The sequence below is a fragment of the Nipponia nippon genome, unplaced genomic scaffold (assembly GCF_047370975.1).
Source record: "Nipponia nippon isolate SJK-2023a ecotype South Korea unplaced genomic scaffold, ASM4737097v1 scaffold_9, whole genome shotgun sequence".
In the NCBI taxonomy this organism is placed as follows: domain Eukaryota; kingdom Metazoa; phylum Chordata; class Aves; order Pelecaniformes; family Threskiornithidae; genus Nipponia; species Nipponia nippon.
In genome coordinates, this window is record NW_028262413.1 from 45,222,442 (window position 1) to 45,243,351 (window position 20,910).

Genomic DNA, 20,910 nt, shown 5'->3' on the forward strand with positions numbered 1-20,910 from the left:
AGCCTCAACTGCAAAACCTCTTATTCTAAACAAGCTCGTGTATCACAGCAGAGAAATAAAATTCTCTTCATGTTGCACAAATACTATTTGGTCTCACTAATTGGTATCCCATTCCCCCCCCCCCCCCCCCCCCCATCTTCAGAGTTAATAAAATTTCAGTCTCCATGATAATATCTTGGAAGTAGCTCAGGGAGGGCAACTTATTTACATTAATTGGAGGAATAACAAATTTTAGCTGTAGAGAATCTGGAGGGTGGAGCCAGCACTTGTTTATGGAGCTTGGCTTTCCTGCGTCCCCCCAGTGATTCCCAGTAGTCACAGCCTGCCTTGTTTTCCCTTGAGCAGGGGCCTGTTATCGTGTCTCACTCTGTAGCCTGTGAGAAAGCTGAGGCCGGGCTGCCTTGCGTAGGCTTCGCCTGGCCGTGTGAACAGATTACAGCATTCCACTTGCTAGTACGAGCCACGGAGCAGAAATGTTTTACTATTATGTTACTGGGCAATGATAAAGTTGGCAGTCTTTTTATGGTTAGGTCCTCAAAGTGGCAGTTCGTGTTTTAGCGATAAGGAGACAGAGCTTTGGATATCAGACCCAGACTTCTTATCTGTAACAGTGAACTGTGGCTTAAATCCTTCCACAATGACAGGAACCCCATCTGGAGTGAAGGTTTCCAGAATCTTAAACGGGAGATACTGAGGCATTTTCCTTCCTCATGAGTCAAAGCAGAGTTAACCCCATTGTTATCAAACATAAAAATAACCGGTCGCCAGGAGGAAGGATGCATTTTTATATTTAACTAAATCTCTTCCTCTGTGTTAGAACTTTAAGTATAATTTTCAGACAGATCCGGGAGGATGAATTGGCAGCGTTATACTAAAAAGCTTTCACTTGATTGTTTTAGAATATTGAAAGGAGCGTTAGTGAAACTCCCATGCTGCAATATTTAAGATTGCTCTAATATTTTTCTCAAAGTTGGTGAACTAGACAGTATGTGTATTTCTTGCAAGATCTTTCTCTGTAGTGTCTAAATACAGCTTCTAGTCGTGTCTTGGGCACTGCGTATGCATGTTGACGCTGAGCACCACGTAAAGATACATTTGGATTCTATTTACAGAATTCTGTGGGTTGCAGGGGTTAAGTGTGATCCAGATTATACAGTGTTAACATTTTCCCTCCTGATACCGAAGTGTAGACGACTGGCAGGCTGACTTGTTAGGAAGGGCCGGGAGAGAGGGATAAGAGGCTCCGACCTTGAGAGGCCGACCAGCCGGCCCTTGTATGGCCAAGTCCCTATACGTGCCCAGCTGATTGGTTCGGGGAGCAGGATCAGTGCCGTGACAGGTGTTGGAGGAAGCTACACCTGTTTTCCCCATATGCTGATTTAGTGATTACATTTTTGTGGGAGTTCCAGATACTGTGTGGGATACGCGGAGCAAGCCAAGAAACTTGAGAAGGAATTATAGCTTATGGTGACCTGTGGTATTAAAGAATTTCAGGCGGCGTAATTGAATTTTCAAGTACTGCTTTAAAACCAAAGTAGAAATAGTCAATGTTTTGCATGTATATGAATAGTGAGAGTCTTGTGTACTTTTTATTGTACTAAAAATTAGTAGATAGCACTAAGAAAAAATGCTAATGAATAGTCTAAACTAAAACATAGTTTGGTTTTTTTGTCAGAAACTCAGTGTGTTATGGAAACATCTAGCTTCTATAGGAAAACAAATGCAATTTCTTTATGGTGCTGAGAATGTCAGCGTGCAGATTTAAAATCTTTAGGGTTTTTACTGTAAAATTCATAGAGTATTAAACTTCTCGCAAAAAGAAAACGCACACCTCCCCTCATGCCTGCATAATCCTACTGCTGTCTTAGGTACTGCCAATGTGTACCTTTTTAAAAATTTATATTGCTTTCCTTTTGAAACTTTTAAAAAACATTAAAGATTTTTCCATAGGTAGCATTTTAAATCTTGGTTTGTTATAAATGAGAACTTGCAAAGAAAGGTTTCCGATTGTGTAATAGGGTGAAAACGAAAACCAACAAGAAATACAAATATCTCTTAAAATTTGGTCACGAGACCTATAGTTTCACATCCTTTCTTTCAGTAGCTTATTTGTAATGCCTACATTGTAGACCAGTTTGGGTTTTTTTTCCAGGGGATGCTGATGCGAGTTCTCCATCAGAAAGCAGGAAATCGCCCAATAAAGCAGTTGCATCAAGTTAGTCTAAAGGAGTCTGAAAAAACTTACATTTAGCAAACTAAGTAATTTTAGAGAGGGGTTATGTAATTTCTTTTTATAGTTTTTTGCAGTTCTTGTTATCATGCAGGATGACAGAAGTGCAGGAAAATCCTGCCTTTATAAACTACCGAGACCAAGCGTTACATGTATTAATGTACTGCAGTTGTTGAATTAGATCGAAAATTTTAGCCACTGTGTTTTCAGAGTTTAACTGTATGCTCTTCAAAATGTCAATATTAAAATTGGGATGCTAAAGTCAATTTATTAAAGATCCAGTAAACTGGCTTTTAATTACCAGTGATGACATTAATTCCTTTGCCATGGGCTTGAATGTTCCTCTTATGTCAGGCCACTTTCCTCCATCAGCCAGTATCTAAAAACGGTTTTGCATGGAACACTGGAGAGATGAAGTGGGTGTAGGTTAAAGTTACCCATGAGATGGCACCTGGGAGAGTCTGTGCCTCTGAATGAACCTTTTCTGTTTGTGTACTATGCCGCTGTTTTGAAAGACTAAGCCTGTCTGTTGAACAGTGAGTTTTGTCTGTGACAGTTTCATGTAGTTTCAGTGGCTCTGAATGATTCAGTAGTATACAAAACTTCTTGGCAAGTTAGTATGATTTGTATGTGAATTTTCCAATTGTATTTCAGACCTTAAGAAAGAAAGGCCTTAATGGTTGTGAGAGCCCTGATGCTGACGATTACTTTGAGCACAGTCCACTATCGGAGGACAGATTCAGCAAACTAAATGAAGATAGTGATTTTATTTTCAAGCGAGGCCCTGTAAGTACTTTTATTTTATCTCTACTTTTTATTTGTTGATCCTTTTTATTAACTTCATTATTTAGGCTCTGAACAAGAAGGAACACAGAGGGTGCGACAGCCCGGACCCTGACACTTCATATGTGCTCACGCCACATACAGAAGAAAAATATAAAAAAATTAATGAAGAGTTTGATAATATGATGCGGAATCATAAAATCGCAGTGAGTACTAAAGTATGGTTTGTGCTTCTCTTACATGCATGAGAATTTTCACAGTGTTTGCTTACCACTGAATACTACTGCAAAGACAAGAGGATGTGATGGTTTGAGAACGGAATATATATATTTTTGAGGAAAAATGAGATGCCGATACTTGATCTTGTTAAAATACAGTTTACCTTAAAGAATAAGAAGATTTATCTCTAGCTTCTCTTTTGCACTCACAGTTTTTCATATCTTGTGAACATGAGGTAACATTTCTAAATTTCAGGAGCCTAGCTGTATTGCCTAATCCTACCTAAAATATTTTTATAAAGATAGATTTTGTCGTGGGATGTAGGATAGTTTATTTACATCTTGTAGCTCTTTATCTGTCTGTTGATGAAGATTTTACAATATGTTACAAGCAGGCAAACAGAATTGGATTAATTTTGTTATCAAATCAGTGGAATTTATTTTGCTGAAGACTGGATGTAGAAAGGTACTTGGACATTTAAAGATAAAGACTGGTGCACAATGGGAGCCTCAAAAGATTGGTGTCGTACTCCTGTTGAAATTCTAACAGATACTTCCTTGGACACTGAAAGATCTTTGAAAATTTTGTCGCAAGTGCCTAACCCATTTGCAGCCATAAGTCACTTCACTGCTTTAGAACAATATGATCTATCCTATAGTGTGATCAGAGGATCATTTTTCATGTTAGTGTTATCTAATTCAAAAATGAAATTGTCGTTGTCTGAACCCCATATATTTACTGGGCAGATTATTCATGTTTTCCTCAGTTTCATATATCCACTTCAATTTGGGGGTCTAAGGCAAAAAGAAGATTTAGTGGAGAAGGACACTTGGAAGAGAATTCTTTGGCTCCAGAACTCAAGAAGCTTGGGGATAACAGTAGTGTAAATTCTGCATGTTTTTCATGGAGGTGTACGTGATGGTATTTAGTTTCTATCTACAAAAAATAATTAGTGTTGAGTATTACAGGGGAAGTATTTTCTAAGAAAACTAATACAGGGGTGTGCCTGTATTTGAATTTGAAACATTGAAATATTTGAATTTTTTAACATTGCAAATCTCGTAGCAATTAAAGTAAAGGGACTGGCTAGGTGAATCGGCACTGACCCTGGGGTAATCGAGTAGTATGTCCCCAAATGACTTGCTGATACTAGAAATTATTTCATTGTTCAGAGCAGTAAGGCCATCTCTGGGGACTTAACAGCAAACTGACAGTTGTGACACCCAGCATCACTTCTTTTAGCAAGTTCTTTGTACTTGAATGAAGCCAGTATCTTTTGTTCCTGCTTTGTTTTGAAGCTTTTGATATCCAACATTTCTGTGTTGAGGCATCTTCTTCAGGCCTCATCTCTCAGTACAACACAGCTAAATTGCTCTCCCTTGATTTTCTGTGGTCTTCATGAACAGCCTTAAATTGTCTGTGTGGACATCAGTGTAAATAAAAAAGGCAACATTATTTTTTAGTTCTGTGGACATCAGTGTAAATAAAAAAGGCAACATTATTTTTTGGCTCTATAGTTCTGTATTTATAGCTTAAACTGGACCTGTTATGGTTTTATTTCTGGTACTTAGGGGTCTGTATAAGAACATAGTCTCTTTTGTTCTAGTGCACTCCTTACTGTCAAAGGATAGGAATGAGGCAAAGCATGAAGAATTCAGTCATAATCAAATGAGTCCATAGATGGGCAGAGGCAGCCTTTATTGTAAGGTGTGGGGGGAAGCTGTCATTTATTAGTTCTATATTGAGAAACCTACAGAAAAAAATGTTCCAACTGCTTCTAGCTTCTAGCATTGTTTTAAGCATACTTCAGGTATTTCAAGTTTAGTTTGAGTTACTTGACAGCATGCTGTTTAAAAACAACCTTTTTTTGGTAGATATTAAATAGTTTCTTGAAGTAGTTGTCCTGAGAAAACAAATACCAGTACAGCTTGTCATTAGTTAGATACTGTGAATGATTTGCTAGCGTTACGTCGCTATGCTTCATTACTTTTTCCTTCCATCTGTGCCAAAAATTGATAATTGTTCTTAGGAATGCTTCAGTAGGGACACTGTCGCTGGCTTGCACTAGTAAGAGATTTTCTTTCTTGTAGAAAATGTATTATGCTCTTTTAATTAGTATAGTTACTGTTGTATTTCTAATATTATCAAAATTGTCATACAGAAGTATCATTCTAAGTAAATTTTAAGCTGCACTTGACAAAAGTGCATCTTTTTAAGTATACTTGATAGGTCATGAATGTTTGTCATCTGTATTTGACCTCTAAATCAAAACTATTCTCTCTCTGTTCTGTCAATAAATACTACCAAATTTTTACCCTTAAATTGTACCTGTCATGGTTTTGTTTCCGGTAATTATGAGAGTTGTGAAAGAAAATAGCCCCTTTTGTTTCAGAAACTCATCACTGTCAAAGGATAGGAATGAGACAAAGGCCGAAGAAGTTAGTCATAACCAAATGAGCACCATAGATGGGCAGGCATCTAAGCTTTTGATTCAAAGAGTTGTTGAATAACAAACATATACACTTCAGAAAAATAGTTGCCTTTTAAATAATGCTGTAAAAATTAGAATTTAAAAAAAATGAGATTTGCAAAAAAGCAAGATGGAGTGGGGGTTTCTGGAACACAGCTCAGAATAATAACCATTGAAATGTTTAATTTCAAATTACTGAACTTAGTGAATTTCTAAATATCTGTTGACTTTTTTTACTGTGTTGAAAAAGAAAAAGTTTTAGAGATTAGCAGTATTTTGGCAAGGTTATTAATAGAAAATGTTATTACTAACTTTTTCTTTTTTGTGTAATAACTGACTGTTTTATAATATGCATGTTTATGCTTACATTTTGAAGGTGCAGCAGTTCATTGATTTGTAGACATGTTTAGCCTGTCATTGCTTTGTAATAATCCAAATTAACTGATAAATGTGTTGTATTTCTGAGCTTGCGAATTCATGTGAATATCTTCAATTTTTTTGTATTTGAATTTTCAGTATTTTAGAAGTTTTATGAGTAATTCTTTTGGAACTGTATTTGTATGATGTATAAGAGTTTAACACCATACTCTACAACAAATGGATGTTTTAAAATTGTATGCTTAATAGAGTTCAAAAACTAACATAATTAACTTAAACCTGAGTAATTCTTGACAAACTTTAATGTGTGTTTTTATAATGTGCTATTTCTCCAAACATAGTTAATGCTAATGTTGTTGTCTTGTGTGTATTCCTTGTTGTCTTTCCTCCAGCCTGGCTTGCCTGCTCAGAACTTCTCGATGTCGGTTACAGTTCCAGTGTCCAATCCCAACACTTTAACCTACAGTAACCCAGGGAGTTCCCTTGTGTCCCCATCACTGGCAGCCAGTTCATCGTTAACGGACACGACCATGCTCTCCCCACCTCAGACCACCCTGCATCGGAACGTATCACCTGGGGCCCCTCAGAGACCACCGAGTACTGGCAACGCAGGTAAGATTTCAGTACTGTTGTGCTTTCCTTTTATACCCTCTTTTTATTTTTTTATTAAAAAAACCCCACAAACAACAACAAAAAAGTAACAAGTTCTTAATGGTATTGGTGCATTTTCTTTTTTTTTAATGGCTTAAGTTTTGAAGTACAAAGTGATATGATAATGTAATGAGAGCAAGTTAGTTTAATGCTCTCACCTATTTTTATTAGGTGGAATGCTGGGGACAACTGACCTCACGGTGCCAAATGGAGCTGGTACCAGTCCAGTTGGTAAGTGTGGTATCATGTCTTTGTTGAAAAAATAGTATTGTGGTTTTAGTTTCACAGGTACTCAAAAGCAATTTTTTATTTTGACTCTTTTGAAAAAGTGGTTGTGGAAGAACAAAGGTCATAATTTTCTTAGTTGCCTTGTAATTGTCAATTCTTGTAAATTCTTCTCAGGCATTTAACTTTTTACTGCTGTGCCCTTTCCACTTCGGTAATATTTGCATTTTTTTATTGCAGTGGTTTTTAGTAGTAGCATGCTGCTCTTGCTTTTGTGTTTCTCTACAGGTGTAATTACAGCACTCTAAAGAGATCTTAATGTTCATGAAGTTTCTTGCTTTGTATGAAATTCACTGCACTTACTAAACTATTACACTAAAGACAACAGCTTTGTTGTCAACTTGAGTATTCACAAGACCCGGATGTTTGATACTGGTTGTGGTGCTAATCAAAATGAAGAAAATACAGACTGTATTGTTTGTATTGCCATGTGTATCTTGCTAATTATTTTGTAGCAGTTATACAAAGGCGGCAATAAATCTTGGAAGCTGATAGCTAGGTTCTGTCTTAATTTTGGAATATGATCAGAATTTCTTTCAAAAACAAATTCGAGATCTTGCCAAAAATCAAATTCACGGTATTTTATGGTCTTCAGTACAAAGATGTGATAGCATTTTTTCATTTAAATAGTATTTTGTCTCCCCTAAACAAAATTTAATACTCTGAATAGAGGGCAGGCAGCCACTGAAATTTATCATGTCACAGAGAGACAAAATAAATGACAGTTCACCCACTTCCTTCATGTTCCTTCCATTCCTTGAGATGTTTTGGTAACTGAAGGTCAATTTTGGAAATACACATAACTCTCCTTGGTATGTGTTCATAGCAAGGAATTAGAGAAGCAACTGGTGACCTTTCAGTATTTGCCCACTGGCTACTTAGTGTGGCAACTGGGAAAAAGTTCTTTGAAGAAGTAGTCAGGCAATTGAATTTATGAATAAAAAATGCTGCAACTACAAGGCTGAAAGCACAGGATTGACTTTCCACTCGTCATCCATTCTTTGGCTATGCGCAGCAAAGATATGAAATATTAAAGTGTGGTTTCCATCAGGTAAGCAAGATTTTAAATGGAGGAAACTTCCTCAGTTGAAAAAAGATGACTATTTTTAGAAACTGTGGAGGTCAGATGTTGATTTCTATAGTATTTCTCAAGTCAGACTAAATAAGTTTATTATCAAGCCATTTCAGGCCTCTTTTCCAAAATCTGGCTTTAGTAGTAACAGCAGCCTCAGATTTACGACTACTTCTTTCAATAAGCAAATAAAACAGTTGTTTACAGCACTGGCTATAGAATATTAAACTGTAGAAATACAGCAGCTTGGTGAACATATTTAATGCAGTAAAATGTTTTCCTTCTTGCATTTATTAATAGTTTAATGAAAAGTCAAAATAAATCGCTTATCTCTTACTTTCCAGAACATCGCACCCAAAGCGTTATACATACTCACTTCTAGAAAGATTTTTTTTTTTTTCTTTATACAAGTAAGAGTTGTGGCTATACAAGAACAGTGGAACATCTGTAAGAAGTACCTCTAGCAAAACTCAAAATACCTAGTTAACACCAGAATGCTAAGCCACAGAGTACCCTAAGTTGTCAGAGCTCTGCTTTCTACTAGGATACGATTCTTTTAAATACTGTCAGGTGCACAGTAACCTTCTCAAGTGCAACCAAAATCAAGAAACCATACGTAACCAGATTGAATAAATCTGCTAACTTGTCAATTTGAGCTTGACAGCTGCCGTTGAAGTGTGTATATCAAGTTAATTATGTCTGCAGAGAGCAATGGTTTCAGTTTCTTGCTGCATTTATTGTAGAATTCACTTTAAAAAAATGTATTTTCTTCTTTTAGCTTTCAATCTTTTCCTTTAAACTTCTCAGGAATGGAGAATTCTCCTATATGGATATAGTTAGGAAAGGTCGTGTGTCGAATTTACAGCTCACGATTTATAGGAGAGATGTCAAAGATAAAGATGGAGTGCTGGCATACCCATATTCCCAGATATTCTCTTATAGACAAAGGAAAAGCCCAAGTCTTACTTGACATTATGATGTTTTTAGCATTTGAGATTTTGTTCTCATTTAATTGAAATATACACATCTGTCTCTGAGTAAAAAGTAAGTAAATGTTATCTTCCATAGTTGGGACCCAGTTCAAACAAAGACGTTGCATAAAATGGCTCATATTTAGTTCACGAGTCTTTTTCTCAAGTCCTATGTAACTTGATTGGAATAGATATGATTTGCTTTAGCAGTCAATTTGCCAACTTAACAGTTTTTCTGTGGGAAATAACTGAGTAAAAATATCTGCATGTTGTAGCAAAGATTGGTAGGTGGTTTTTTATGTCTAGAACAGAAAATTTTGTGATCATTTTATAATACTTAGAGCTTATTTCACATGCAGCTGTCATAACTCTGAAAAAGCATTTTATTTTGTAATATTTTAATAATTTTACCCACCACATAAAAAACATTTGCTGAAAATTTTTACTTGGCAAGTGTATCAGTTTTGAGAGGGGAAAAACGTCCAGCATTATAACAGTGTTTGCTTTTGAGCTAATTTATTTTTTCTGTTAATTAGATCAAATGTTTTGGAGCTAGAAGTTTCATGATACTGTTTCCCATGGTCAGTGCTAAACCCTGTTCAGTTTGTGATGGGCATCTAATATGCTTCAAGAATCTCATATCACCAGGGTGTGTAGAACTTGCTATTTGTTGTCGACATCATCATGGCTTAAGCACATGCCACATGTCCATATTACTCCTTTGAAAAGCCTGTGGATTCTAATTAGGCAAAGTATAGCCTCACTTGCTCTGAGTACCTGAATATGGGGGAGAGTTTCTTTGACTTTGAACTGGAAGGACTTGATGGATGGATCACCTTCAAATTTGTCATGAGATCTGCTTCACTGTGTTCCAGTAGATTTGGTATTATACCTTGAATCATCTAGAGGTTGCCAATGAAGTGCAATGCCGGTGAAGTTGTCCCGTCCTTGAGGACTCTCAGAGTCAGAAAGGCTCAAAAGAAGTACCACTGTTACCCAATCTCTACTTTTTCTTCCATACCTTTCACATATGGCATTGAGCTAGAACCATGCAAAGGACCTGAGCTGCTGTTCATTGTCGAGGCTGTGTGAAAATTATAAACCCTGAGACCTTTGAACTAACATGAGTTCCCTAAGTTCTTCCCAGTCCTCGGTGATTTTGAAGTCGTTGTTGGAAGTGGAGGCTTTTTATGATCTCACAAGGACACAATATTATCTGTCTATACATTTCTCTGTCACTGAAGTAGCCCTTCTGATCAATGATGCAGATTATGGACCCAGTTAATCTTCTGGGAAATTATCTTTCCTCTTCCAGTTTTATCATCAGGAGAATGGATAAGAAAGATCTAGTCTTCCTGAGTACTGAATTTTTCCTCTTTGTTCCAGAGCTGTATCTTCTCTAATGTCTTTGCCAATCTTCAGATTCTGAGAATGTGAAATAACTTTAGGAATATTTAATTTCTTTGGAATAGAGCTGAAGGATGTACCTGCTTGAAAAACTGTCTTGTGAGCTATTTGATCTCTGTTAAGAGCCAATCTAGATCATGTGTGATCTTTTATCCTGGCCTCAGGAAGGATTACACAGAGGTGCAGTTGACAGCTTGCACACACCTGTAAACTGCTTGTATAGTGCCGGAAAGGGATAAAGACCGAGAACTGTGAGGCCACACCTGTAAATGGTTCCCTTTGTCTTGAGGGCTTGGCTGGTTGGGAGAAGTTTTTCTGCATGTCTGAGGATAAAAGAATCTTTCAGCTTGGTCTTTCACAAGTCTGAGTCAAGTGGCTAATACGCTGCAATTCTTAAGAGTACACCAGAAGGCATTCAGTAACAAAACAGCTTTCTGTGCATACCTTTCTGTTCCTGTTGTTTTGTTTATTGAATGAGAGACACTCCAATGAGAAGTATCCAACTAACTCTGGAAAAACATACCTCTTGCAGTAATTTTGCTTGAAACTGGATTGACGCTATCAGCCTCTTCCTTAAGAAAAGAAACTTCCTTCTCCCTCCACCCCCACTCTCAAACTCTGCATCATCTGCATCAGCTAAAAAGCTTGGCAGTGTTGTTGTGGAGGACCACCTTAGGAAAGCAGCTGTAAACCTTGAGCATATTCCTGCTTAAGGTTACGCGTTACTGATGGTATTTCTAATCTGCTGTACTTTCTCTTCAGTGTGATGGGGAGTATCTGTCACAGGTAGTCTTTCACTCGACAGAGCTCCTCACTTCCTAGCTTGTGTTGAAAGGGGTTTGACTTAAGGATGTATGTTCAACTGATGCTAAATGCAGTGGACAAAGGTTCTTGCTCTGTAATGTCACCAGTCTTGGCATAATGTTTTGCCTTGCTCTGATCTTTAAGATTACTCTGGTAAATACAACAGTCAGTGTTTCATGCTTCTCCAAGAAAAGCTGAAGGATCCCTGAAGAGCACTGAGGGCAGCCTATTTACTCTTCCAGCTTCCAAGTTCTCCTGAAGGAAAAGGAGTACTGAAAGGGGACTGCAGACCAGCTGTTTCACAGGGTGCAAGCTGAACCCTTTTCCTTTGCTAGACATTACCAGCACGTAATAAAGTCTGATCCATCCGTCATCCTCTGATTAGATGAGCTCACAAGAAATGACTGGCTGAAATCAGTATGAAAAACATGCTGGTAGAAGAAAGCATTTGAGGTTTTCTTTGGTGTTGGTTTTTTGTTTGTTTGCTTGTTTTTTGTTGATTTTTTTGTTTGTTTGTGTCAGTTTTTTTTTAAATTGTAGCAAACTCTCTTTGGAAACTACCCATCCGCATGTGGTCAGTTCAGCCCCTGAACTACCCTTAGATTTTAGTTGAAATTTTATATATTGTTATGTGTGTTCATTATCTTACCATAATTTCTGATTTACTAAGAGGTACAAGACACTTCTGGTTAGAATTTGCCGCATCTATAACAAATTATTAATGTCCCAGCTGGATTAAAGTATTGCAGCATATCTGTGTGAAGTCTCAACATTTATTAATGTCTTGCCTTGCCGAGGGTATACCACCACACATCCTCAGATGTTCTAAACATATCGCTTTTGTCATCTATTCCTTACCGTTCCTTACATTGGCTTTATACATAGAAATCAACAAGTTCAGGAAGCAGAACTCTGATTTCATTAACTGTAAACTGTTTAGTTGATAAAAGACCTAAAAGGCATCCAATTGTTGCTGATGTTTCACATGAAGTTGAATAGCATTTGGATACAAAAGCAGTATGCCTTTGTTTTAGGTTTGCTGCTGCATTCCGAATAATAACCCTGGTCTTGAAGAAGGTCCATTTAAATCTAAATATCCTTGAAAATGGTCTCTCCTTTTATGTATCTTTAGGCAAAAAAAAATTCCAGCAACCTGGGAAACGAGGTTATTTTTTAATTTTGTAACATGAGTAAGCATTCCCTTGACACTTAGTCACGTATATTTTTTGCTGCATTTTAATATCTAAAGTACTGCCTTAGAAGTATAAATCTTACATGTTAAACATGTTTCAAAATCTTATATTACTGTCAAAGGTGTATTTTCATTCTAATCATAGTATTATCGGAAGTATTGATTTGTAAAGATAAGTGCAAATACATTTATTTCAGCTTCCTTGAGATGTTACAGTAAATTCTTTCCAAAGCTAGCAGAGAACTTAGGCCTTTTGAAATAATGGTAGAATCGGTAGAGATTTCTGTGCAAAGCTGAAAATGGTATGAATGGCATATGCTGTTTTGTTTTGTGTGTTTGTTTTGTTTTTTTTTTAATGTCCACTTAAAGCTGTCATACTCAAAAAAAAAAGGTAAATAAATTGAGCAACTAATGCACATAGAAATGCTATTGTTGTATTTGCTGGCTCTGTGTGTGTGTGTGTGTGTATCCCGCCAAGGTCCTACATGTAAGTGTTTTTCTTTAATAGATTTTTATCTGGTCTTCTAGATGCATAGTGAATCGATGACTTACTGCAAACGCAATTTTCAGCTTACTTCTAATTATGTGACATTTGTTGGATTGCATGATGTCATTTGAGGCATAAGTATTTATTTACTACTGTTCTTATTTTTGCTTAATCTTGCATTGCTTAGCTGCTTGTCCGCAATTATTTTCCAAAACTCTGTATAACTGTTCAGTTTCTCCAAAGGTGAACCACAAAAAAGATTAATGGCATCAATGACTGTAATTTATTCCTTGAGTAGTAATAAGTACATGGAGTACTTTCCAGCCACGTGTGTTAATTGTTTCAGCTGATGTGATTTATATAGTGAAATCTGAGTCTGGCTCATGTAATTGAATGCTACGTCTTGGGCTGCAGGACAACAAATGAGATTAAGCTGTATTACATTTCTGAAGGCAGAATATACGGTAGTTAGAATGGGTGGGGTTTAACATTTAGCTTCAGAAAAGAAGTTACTTCAAAAGTAAACATTTTCTGACTAAACAAGAAGTAGGCTAATGTATGTTGGCAATGCTTATTATCATAAAATCTAATTAAATTATTATTCATATAATTGAGAGCTTATCATCTTCGCATTGGTGTCTGTTTTCCAAAGAAGTGTTTCGAACATGCTTTCATAGTCTGTTTTAAAGAATTAGAGAGTTAAATAAAACTCTGCCGATAGAAGTAAAAGCAGTGGTCTTACTTTACACTTACGTGGGGTTTTATAGTCTGTTTCCATTTTTCAGTTTGATAGTGTTTTTAAACATAAAGTAATCGTCTTTGGGGAAGATCTATAGTGGATGGGGTAGATACAATTTCTGTACTATACAAAATAGTAAGTAGAATTTATGGGGTTATTAAAGCCTCAGTTTGGCAAACTGCCGTATAGTTGCATCATCCTGTAATCATTATCTTTTTCTGGCTCCTGACCTTACTCTAAGAAATACCATGCTTTTAGTTATCCTTTCACTCGTAACGTGTAATTTGATTTTCTTATTGGATTATTAACAGGAAAAAAAGGCTTTAAGTTTCATATTAAAAATGAATATTCTACAGCCTTATTGCAGCCCCAGCATATGATTCTTCAAATAATCAATATAGATACTCCAGTGTTTGCTAAATGTTCAGTGCTTGCTGTTTATAACAAAGGGCTGCTATTGGATTAATAGCCATAGTATTGCACACTTAGAACATTTTTTGTTTCTCCCATTCTTAATATATTCTTTCTAAACACTCATTTTAAGAAATGCTCAGCCTTTTGTCAGAGCAAATGCTTTGACTCTGCCTTGCTGCTGAATGATATTGTGCAGAGAAGGCAATGGCAAGGAGTTTGTTGTTTTTGACAGCACCACTGAAAGCATGAAATGTTTCTGAAGGATTGGCAGAGCCTTGTAATAAGGGCTGCAGGAAATGACTGTGTTGGGTGTGGAAGAAAGACACTGTCCAGATTTAACACACGAGCTACCGAAATACTTGAAAACAGAGGACAGGAAATGGTATCATAGGATGGACTAAAATGCTGTACAGAACTCCATTGTTTATACAAAGTGTTATTGTTCTGAAGTTTAAATTCAACTCGGGACACCGCAGCTTTGGCATAGGAAAGGTAACACTGACAGCCCAGTGAGTAACAAAATGCTATTTATTATTAGATTAAAGCCCAGACTTTACGTTTTTACAACAGTAAGTTCTTTAAATGTTCTGGCATTTTTGCTGAAAATGGAAGATACTGTAACAATTTTTTAGATACAGTTTGGTGAAAATTATGCTGTTTTCTCATAATTTTTCCTCCCTCAAATCTGTTTCCAAATCCACTTAATTTTTACTCTGTCCATTGTGCAAGATTTCTCTTGCAATCTGATGCTATGTAGGCTGTCTGTAACTACTATTTACACTCATATATAATGGACAGGTATTGATGCATAGCTGTATTTAACAAAACCATGATTCTGTGAAAACTATCTCACAGTTTCAGGAACCTTAGGGGTAGCACAGAACTTAATTTCTCTTTTTTGGCTGGTTGGTTTTTCTGTGTGACCTAGCTGTGGCCAGTTTTCTCCTAGCAGTCAAGAATATATTTAGGCCAACTTTTCAGCCACTTTAACTAAATGTTATCGCTAACCTAGAAGCATCCCAATAAATTCTGCTATTTTCTGCTGAGGCGTGTAGATGCTTTAATCACGAAATGAGTTTTTACTGTGGTTTTTAATACAGAAGGAAGAATGCTGACATAAAAAGCTTTTTCTTCTTTTTGCTGTTTGTGTTCCTTCTTTCCCCCATAACTTCTGAGTTAAATGGTAGAATTCTCAGAAAACGTATTCCCATACCTCCCATACAAATGCTTCAGGAAGGTACTAAATTAGAATAACTCTTCCTTGCTCTGTTAACCTTGAAAAACTCAAGGGACACATCAGATCATCCATGTATGGTCAGGCTTTTGGCACAGTAGGAAATCCACAAAGAAAGCAAATCCAGAATTTGAAATCCTGGCTTTAGAGTTGTGAATTTACTGCTTATTCATATGCGAACAAGAATACCGTGGTTGCAAATTCCAGTAAGCTCTACCTACTTAAATTTTTTTTCTTTAAAAATATTTAGCAATAACTTCCTTTCCAAAAGACCTTTATAAAACGCAGTAGAATATCTTCAGATCATCACGAGAGCTTTGTTATAATTCTTACATTAATCTTTGCTTTTTCCATTTCTAATTGGTAAAACAATATGGAGGATTCCACTTACGGTGGACAGGGAAAAGGTGAGGATTGCATTTGGCCGTTCCCTCGCTATGTACAAGGATCAGTAGTAACGGAGGAGGCTCCCTCGTTAGCATCCCGCTGAATTCACACCCAGGTTCTCAGCATAGACTAGCTAAGTGTCTTAGCAGCACCGGTCACCTTCATGAAGCGTTGTGCTGTCACTGGTACATGTTATCGTTCTTCACTCTTGCTAAGCTTTTAAAGGCATTAAAAATTTTGCTAACGAAGGTAAAACGTGACACTGACAACTTTCTTATTTTAATGGCTTTTAGATTAATATGTACTTAATGTAATAAAATTGGATTGGGCATAGGGGCCTATTCAAATTAGAATAATAATACAAAATTCATGCCGGTATGGCGCTACAGGCTATTAGAAAAGAATTTCCCACACAGTGAACTTTGTGTAAGAGACTTTTCCCTGAATTGTGACTATAAAGGCTGCTTTCAGAACTGTAATGTTGATATAAACCTAATCTTACTATGAATTGTATTTATTTAGACACACACACACAAAAGTTCTGTAGCGTGAACTATAGGGTTCCCTGTTGCGAAATTCCCCTCGCTTAACAACTTTTTTTTTTTCATTTGCAGCTGAATAAGGGCTGTGTATTTTGGGAATTGTTGCTATAAATTATGATAAAACCATTGGAAAGTGGCTTTAAATTTTTTTCTGAGAAATACATTTTGATTAACATGATTGGTGCTTTTGTTAGTACAGGAAAATAGAATACTGGGCAGTTAACTGTTTTACTGTCTTGTTATTTTTTTCTGATCTGTTTTGAGTGTACGCTAAGGCCTGCATCTTGAGCGTGTTCAGCTCTTGGAGATTTCGGTGCTGAAGCCAGGACCTGTATAGGCTTTGGCTTGTCTAATTCTATTTAGAGTGAGTATCAGGAGTAAGGTAGAGAAAGACCTGTGTAAAATAAATCTGTGGGCATAAATGATGTATATATCCATCTTCAGAGCTTGGAATGAATTTGAAGGGAAAGGATTTGTTCCCCTCATTGTTGCTAAATATAACAGTCAGACAGTATATATTTTTGAGACTGAAATTCATTTTATTAGAGAATATAAATGGGAGTGGAGTCCTGCAGATCTTGAAGATATTTGAAGAATACATTTTAGAAATAGAGACTTCAAGAGCTGATTTTTTTTATTCTCACAGGCAACAGTTCAGTATAGTTCATGTTCTGTGGGGGTGGGGATGAAGCGGGTTGTGCAAAAGCCCACACTTTTTTGCAAGGTCAGCCTGGAGGAACTTAAAAGGGCAAAATAAAAAAACACAACAGATGTTATTAGAAATAGTTCTTTGGCAATATGCTCTTCTCAGCGTTTAAGCTGCCACAGTGTGCCCTTGAGGCGATATTACCTTTACATATTGATCTTCTGGTGAAAGTGGGTTTTGTTTGTTCAATTATTCAATACTGTGCTTCTTGTGAGAAGTTTGGGTTTTGGAAGTTTTACAAAAGAAATATTTTGTAATTCGTGTATGTGCACCAAAGTTTTGTATTGCTACTTCTCTTCAGTCTTACGGTACGTTTGGTTTTCCTCTTTCAGGAAATGGGTTTGTGAATTCTCGAGCTTCACCAAGTCTGCTCGGCACTACTGCTGGTGGGAATGGCTTAGGCAAAGTCATGCCTACAAAGTCTCCACCTCCACCTGGAGGAGGTAATCTTGGCATGAACAATCGCAAACCCGACCTCCGTGTTGTCATCCCGCCCTCCAGCAAGGGTATGATGCCACCATTGGTAAGTTAAAACATTTGTTCTATGCCTGGCTTTGTAAAAATGAAGTGTTCTGTCCACATGCACAGGGAGAAACTCTCTCATCTGCTTACTGTAGGTTACAGTAACAGAAGGGCGTTTGTATTCTGAAATTTCACTAATGAAAATCTAAGTTATGAGTTGTTACCTTGGGAGAAGTTAAATTTGTAAGGAGTTGTTGGTTTTTTGTTTTTTTTTTTTTTTTTTAAAGTGTAAAATAGCAGTCTGACCTGAATGCGGTTAGAGTGTGATCCTAGAGACATAGCTGGGATTTTGTTGTTTTGGTATGCCATCTCACTGACTTGGTACTGAGAACTTTGTTGGTTTGGAGGATGTGGGTTTTAAAAAGGGTTATGCATTATTCTGTAGAGGAATGGCTGATCTTATTGGTGATGTGAACTGTATTAACATGCCCTAAAGCACACTTTGTACCTGTTTTTCCTGGGTCGTAATGGTTGTGGGATGTGAAATGTAACTTCAGTGGTAATGATGGTCTGAGAGAAACACTTGTTTGATGTGGTGTGCTGGAATGCAACCTTGTGTGTCCTATGGTGGATGTCATGTCTTCAATGAAGGCATAAAAGAGTAATGAGGATCAGGCTCCGTCCCTGTTTGTGTACTTTTCAATACTACTGTGCAGTTTGGCATGTTGGTAGTAATGTTTGTTCGGCCTAGATTTGGAATAGCACACAAGTTTCGTGTCAGGCATGAGGCAACCACAGCATTGAGACCAGAACAGGTCTTTCAGGAAGAGTTACTCTATTTTTCCTTTAATTTGGTTGGCCAGATCCTTTGGTCTTAGTCTTTCACTGTCATGTAGAAATTTTAAACATCTATGTGTATGGAAGAATGAACCATAACCAAGAGGAGCAGCATATAAACAATAGAAGTACTCTCTATATAATTCTTATTTGTTTTTAAGATACCACAAGTGCTTACATTTGTTACTGGTATTCATGAGGAATAATACAAAATTAATGCAAGTAACAAAAGCTATAATTATCCTCAGAGTAATGATTCTTGGAGTTTTAGGTTTTTCTAGGAATACTGAAGTGTTGAAGACATAGGAAATACACTGGCTGATTATTAAAGTGAAAATTACACTTTTAAATTAATTAGGAATAGATACAAGAAGAGGAGTTGTTAACATTGCAATGTTAACAAGAATGCAGTTGTTCTAACGTTAGTAGCGTACAGTACCCATTTACCGTTGTGGTGTTAAGCACAACATAATATTCAGTTTAGGTTTTGTCTGTCTTTTTGAGGAAATTGGAAAGAGATTTCAGAGTAGAGATGCTGGGATGGTATGATGGTTGTATGTGGAAAATATTTTGTTACCGAGCTGGATGTTTACTGGATCAGTCCAGCCAGAAATTGCTGTGCTCCATATCTACACGTCGTCAGTGTGTAGCTGTGTCCTTGTTTTCACTAGGCTCTTTCTGCACTAATTTTGCCAAAGCGTGTGTTCTTTTAGTACGGTATTGTTTAATTGACCCAAATTACATAAGGTATTATACTTCCTGGTAGTATTATTTACAGATTCAGGTGGCAAATTCATATTATTAATGAAAACAAATAAAAATCCTGAAGCACAAATGTGAATTTTTCTTTCATTTTTGAAAGCAATGCTATTTTTAGTAACTGTGTTATCCCTCTTGTTTGCTGAGTACAGTCGGAGGAGGATGAATTGGAGTTGGTGAGTTTGGGCTACTGTTTGATGAGAGAGAGCAAGATGCTGAAAATGTCTCTCACTACAGCTTTTTAACTGTAGTTTCATTACATATTTTAAATAATTCCAGTGTTCCCTTGGTAGCAGACAAAAATACATTTGTTTTATCAAACTCAAAACCCGACCAATTCAAGTTGAAAACACATCCAAAGTCTAGTGCTTTCCATTTGTAAACTTCTATTTTGTTTTCCTGAAAATATTTCTGTTTTTCTTGGAGGGAACATTGGAAAAGAGCCTTACAGAGTAACTGTCCATGTGTATAGGATATTTACTGACTTTTATGTAAAATATAAATAGCCACTTATCATCCCCTAAATGATTGGAATATTTTTAGAAAGTGGCTTCACTCCTGAAGTTCTTCAGATTGTAACACAAGCCCTGTATTACTTCTCTTATTTTCAAGGAGATTACATCATTGCTGGTGAGGTCACCTTTTTGGAGTTTAGAATTATTTCATCCTGCGTGAGATTATCAAACCACAGGGGTGTTCCCTGTTTACCAAAAGGAATAGAGAATTGCAAATGAATAATTCTACCTTTTTCCAGTGGAAAGATATTCTGCCTTTGAAAGGAAACTCTTGGGATTTGTGTTTTCTCTTTTTTTTTCCAAAAGGTTTTAACGTTTGGCATTCTGTCTGGAAAATAACATAAGGCTAAAATAATTCATAACTTATTTTTACAGCAATTTGCAAATTGTTTAGCTGCTGTAGCAGAAACCATGCAGAAGATGCTGCATCAGAGTGCGATCGTAAAGACACACAAAGAAGTCTGCCTATGACATACCTTGATTTGTTTTTGAACATGGACCTGTTGCTAATATGAGGCTCTAATTGCATGAAAGCATGGAAAATGTAGTGATTTAGATAAATTCCTCGATGAATGCATGCTGTTGGTTGATTTTTACCTTAAACATGAGCAATAGATTTACAAAAGTAAGAAAGAGGGAATTATTTTTGAAAATCAGTATTTAAGTTTTTAAGGTTTATTGGAATGACTTGCGGTTATAAACAGCTGTCATGCATGTTCTTCTCGCCTTTATAGAGGAGCGTCTGGTTTCCAGTGCAAGAAATAGAGCTTTAATTCAATGTAAATACACTTAATCAAAATAGCATTGCAACTGGAATTACGCAAAAGCACTCGAGTTAAGGTATTCCTACCTGCTAAAAATTGCTATGCTCTTCGCAGGGTGAAAGAGTGCAACTTGCTGAAGGCGGGTTGGGTTGCGGATACTGTATGGAGCGTGGGCCCTCTAGTGGTATTAAAACCGGGCTCATCTGTTAGGGGAAGAGAGCTCACACAAAGAAGATGTAGTGGTGTCTTCCTGAAACGTGGTAAAGAAATACGAAGTACACCTGCAATGCTACGTCTCTTGTTATGCTCATTGCTGATGCTAATTCCAGCGCTAGAAGGCAGTTCCAAATCACGTCTGTGAGCATTTATTCTGTATGGTTGGAATGGAGCACTGAATATGAAAAACAGATAGGAACGGTAGCATCGCATGAAGTAAAGATATTGAATTCTTCCTGTTGCTGCTATCGTTTGCACCAGTTTAAAAAATAATTTAAAAAATCCCCAAAGTTGTCATGAATCTTTGGCTGAATCTCCGAGTACAACAAATATTAGATGATTCTAAAAATTTCTTGGTGTCTTTCTATGGCTGAGTGATCAGGAAT

At 36.8% G+C, this 20,910-nt stretch overlaps 1 protein-coding gene across 6 annotated transcripts in view; it reads left to right on the forward strand.

Moving 5' to 3' along the window:
- MEF2A (myocyte enhancer factor 2A) overlaps positions 1–20,910 on the forward strand; it is a 57,123-nt gene that overhangs the window by 24,450 nt on the left and 11,763 nt on the right. The window contains exons 3-8 of one of the 6 annotated variants that reach the window (XM_087744616.1): positions 2,885–3,016; positions 3,082–3,219; positions 6,473–6,692; positions 6,903–6,962; positions 17,304–17,494; positions 19,182–19,205. In XM_087744616.1, coding sequence (XP_087600742.1) covers positions 2,885–3,016; positions 3,082–3,219; positions 6,473–6,692; positions 6,903–6,962; positions 17,304–17,494; positions 19,182–19,205 — 765 coding nt within the window. The remainder of the gene's footprint in view (positions 1–2,884; positions 3,017–3,081; positions 3,220–6,472; positions 6,693–6,902; positions 6,963–17,303; positions 17,495–19,181; positions 19,206–20,910) is intronic. The other 5 variants (XM_087744617.1, XM_009470047.2, XM_087744615.1 and 2 more) reach the window with 5 other exon arrangements.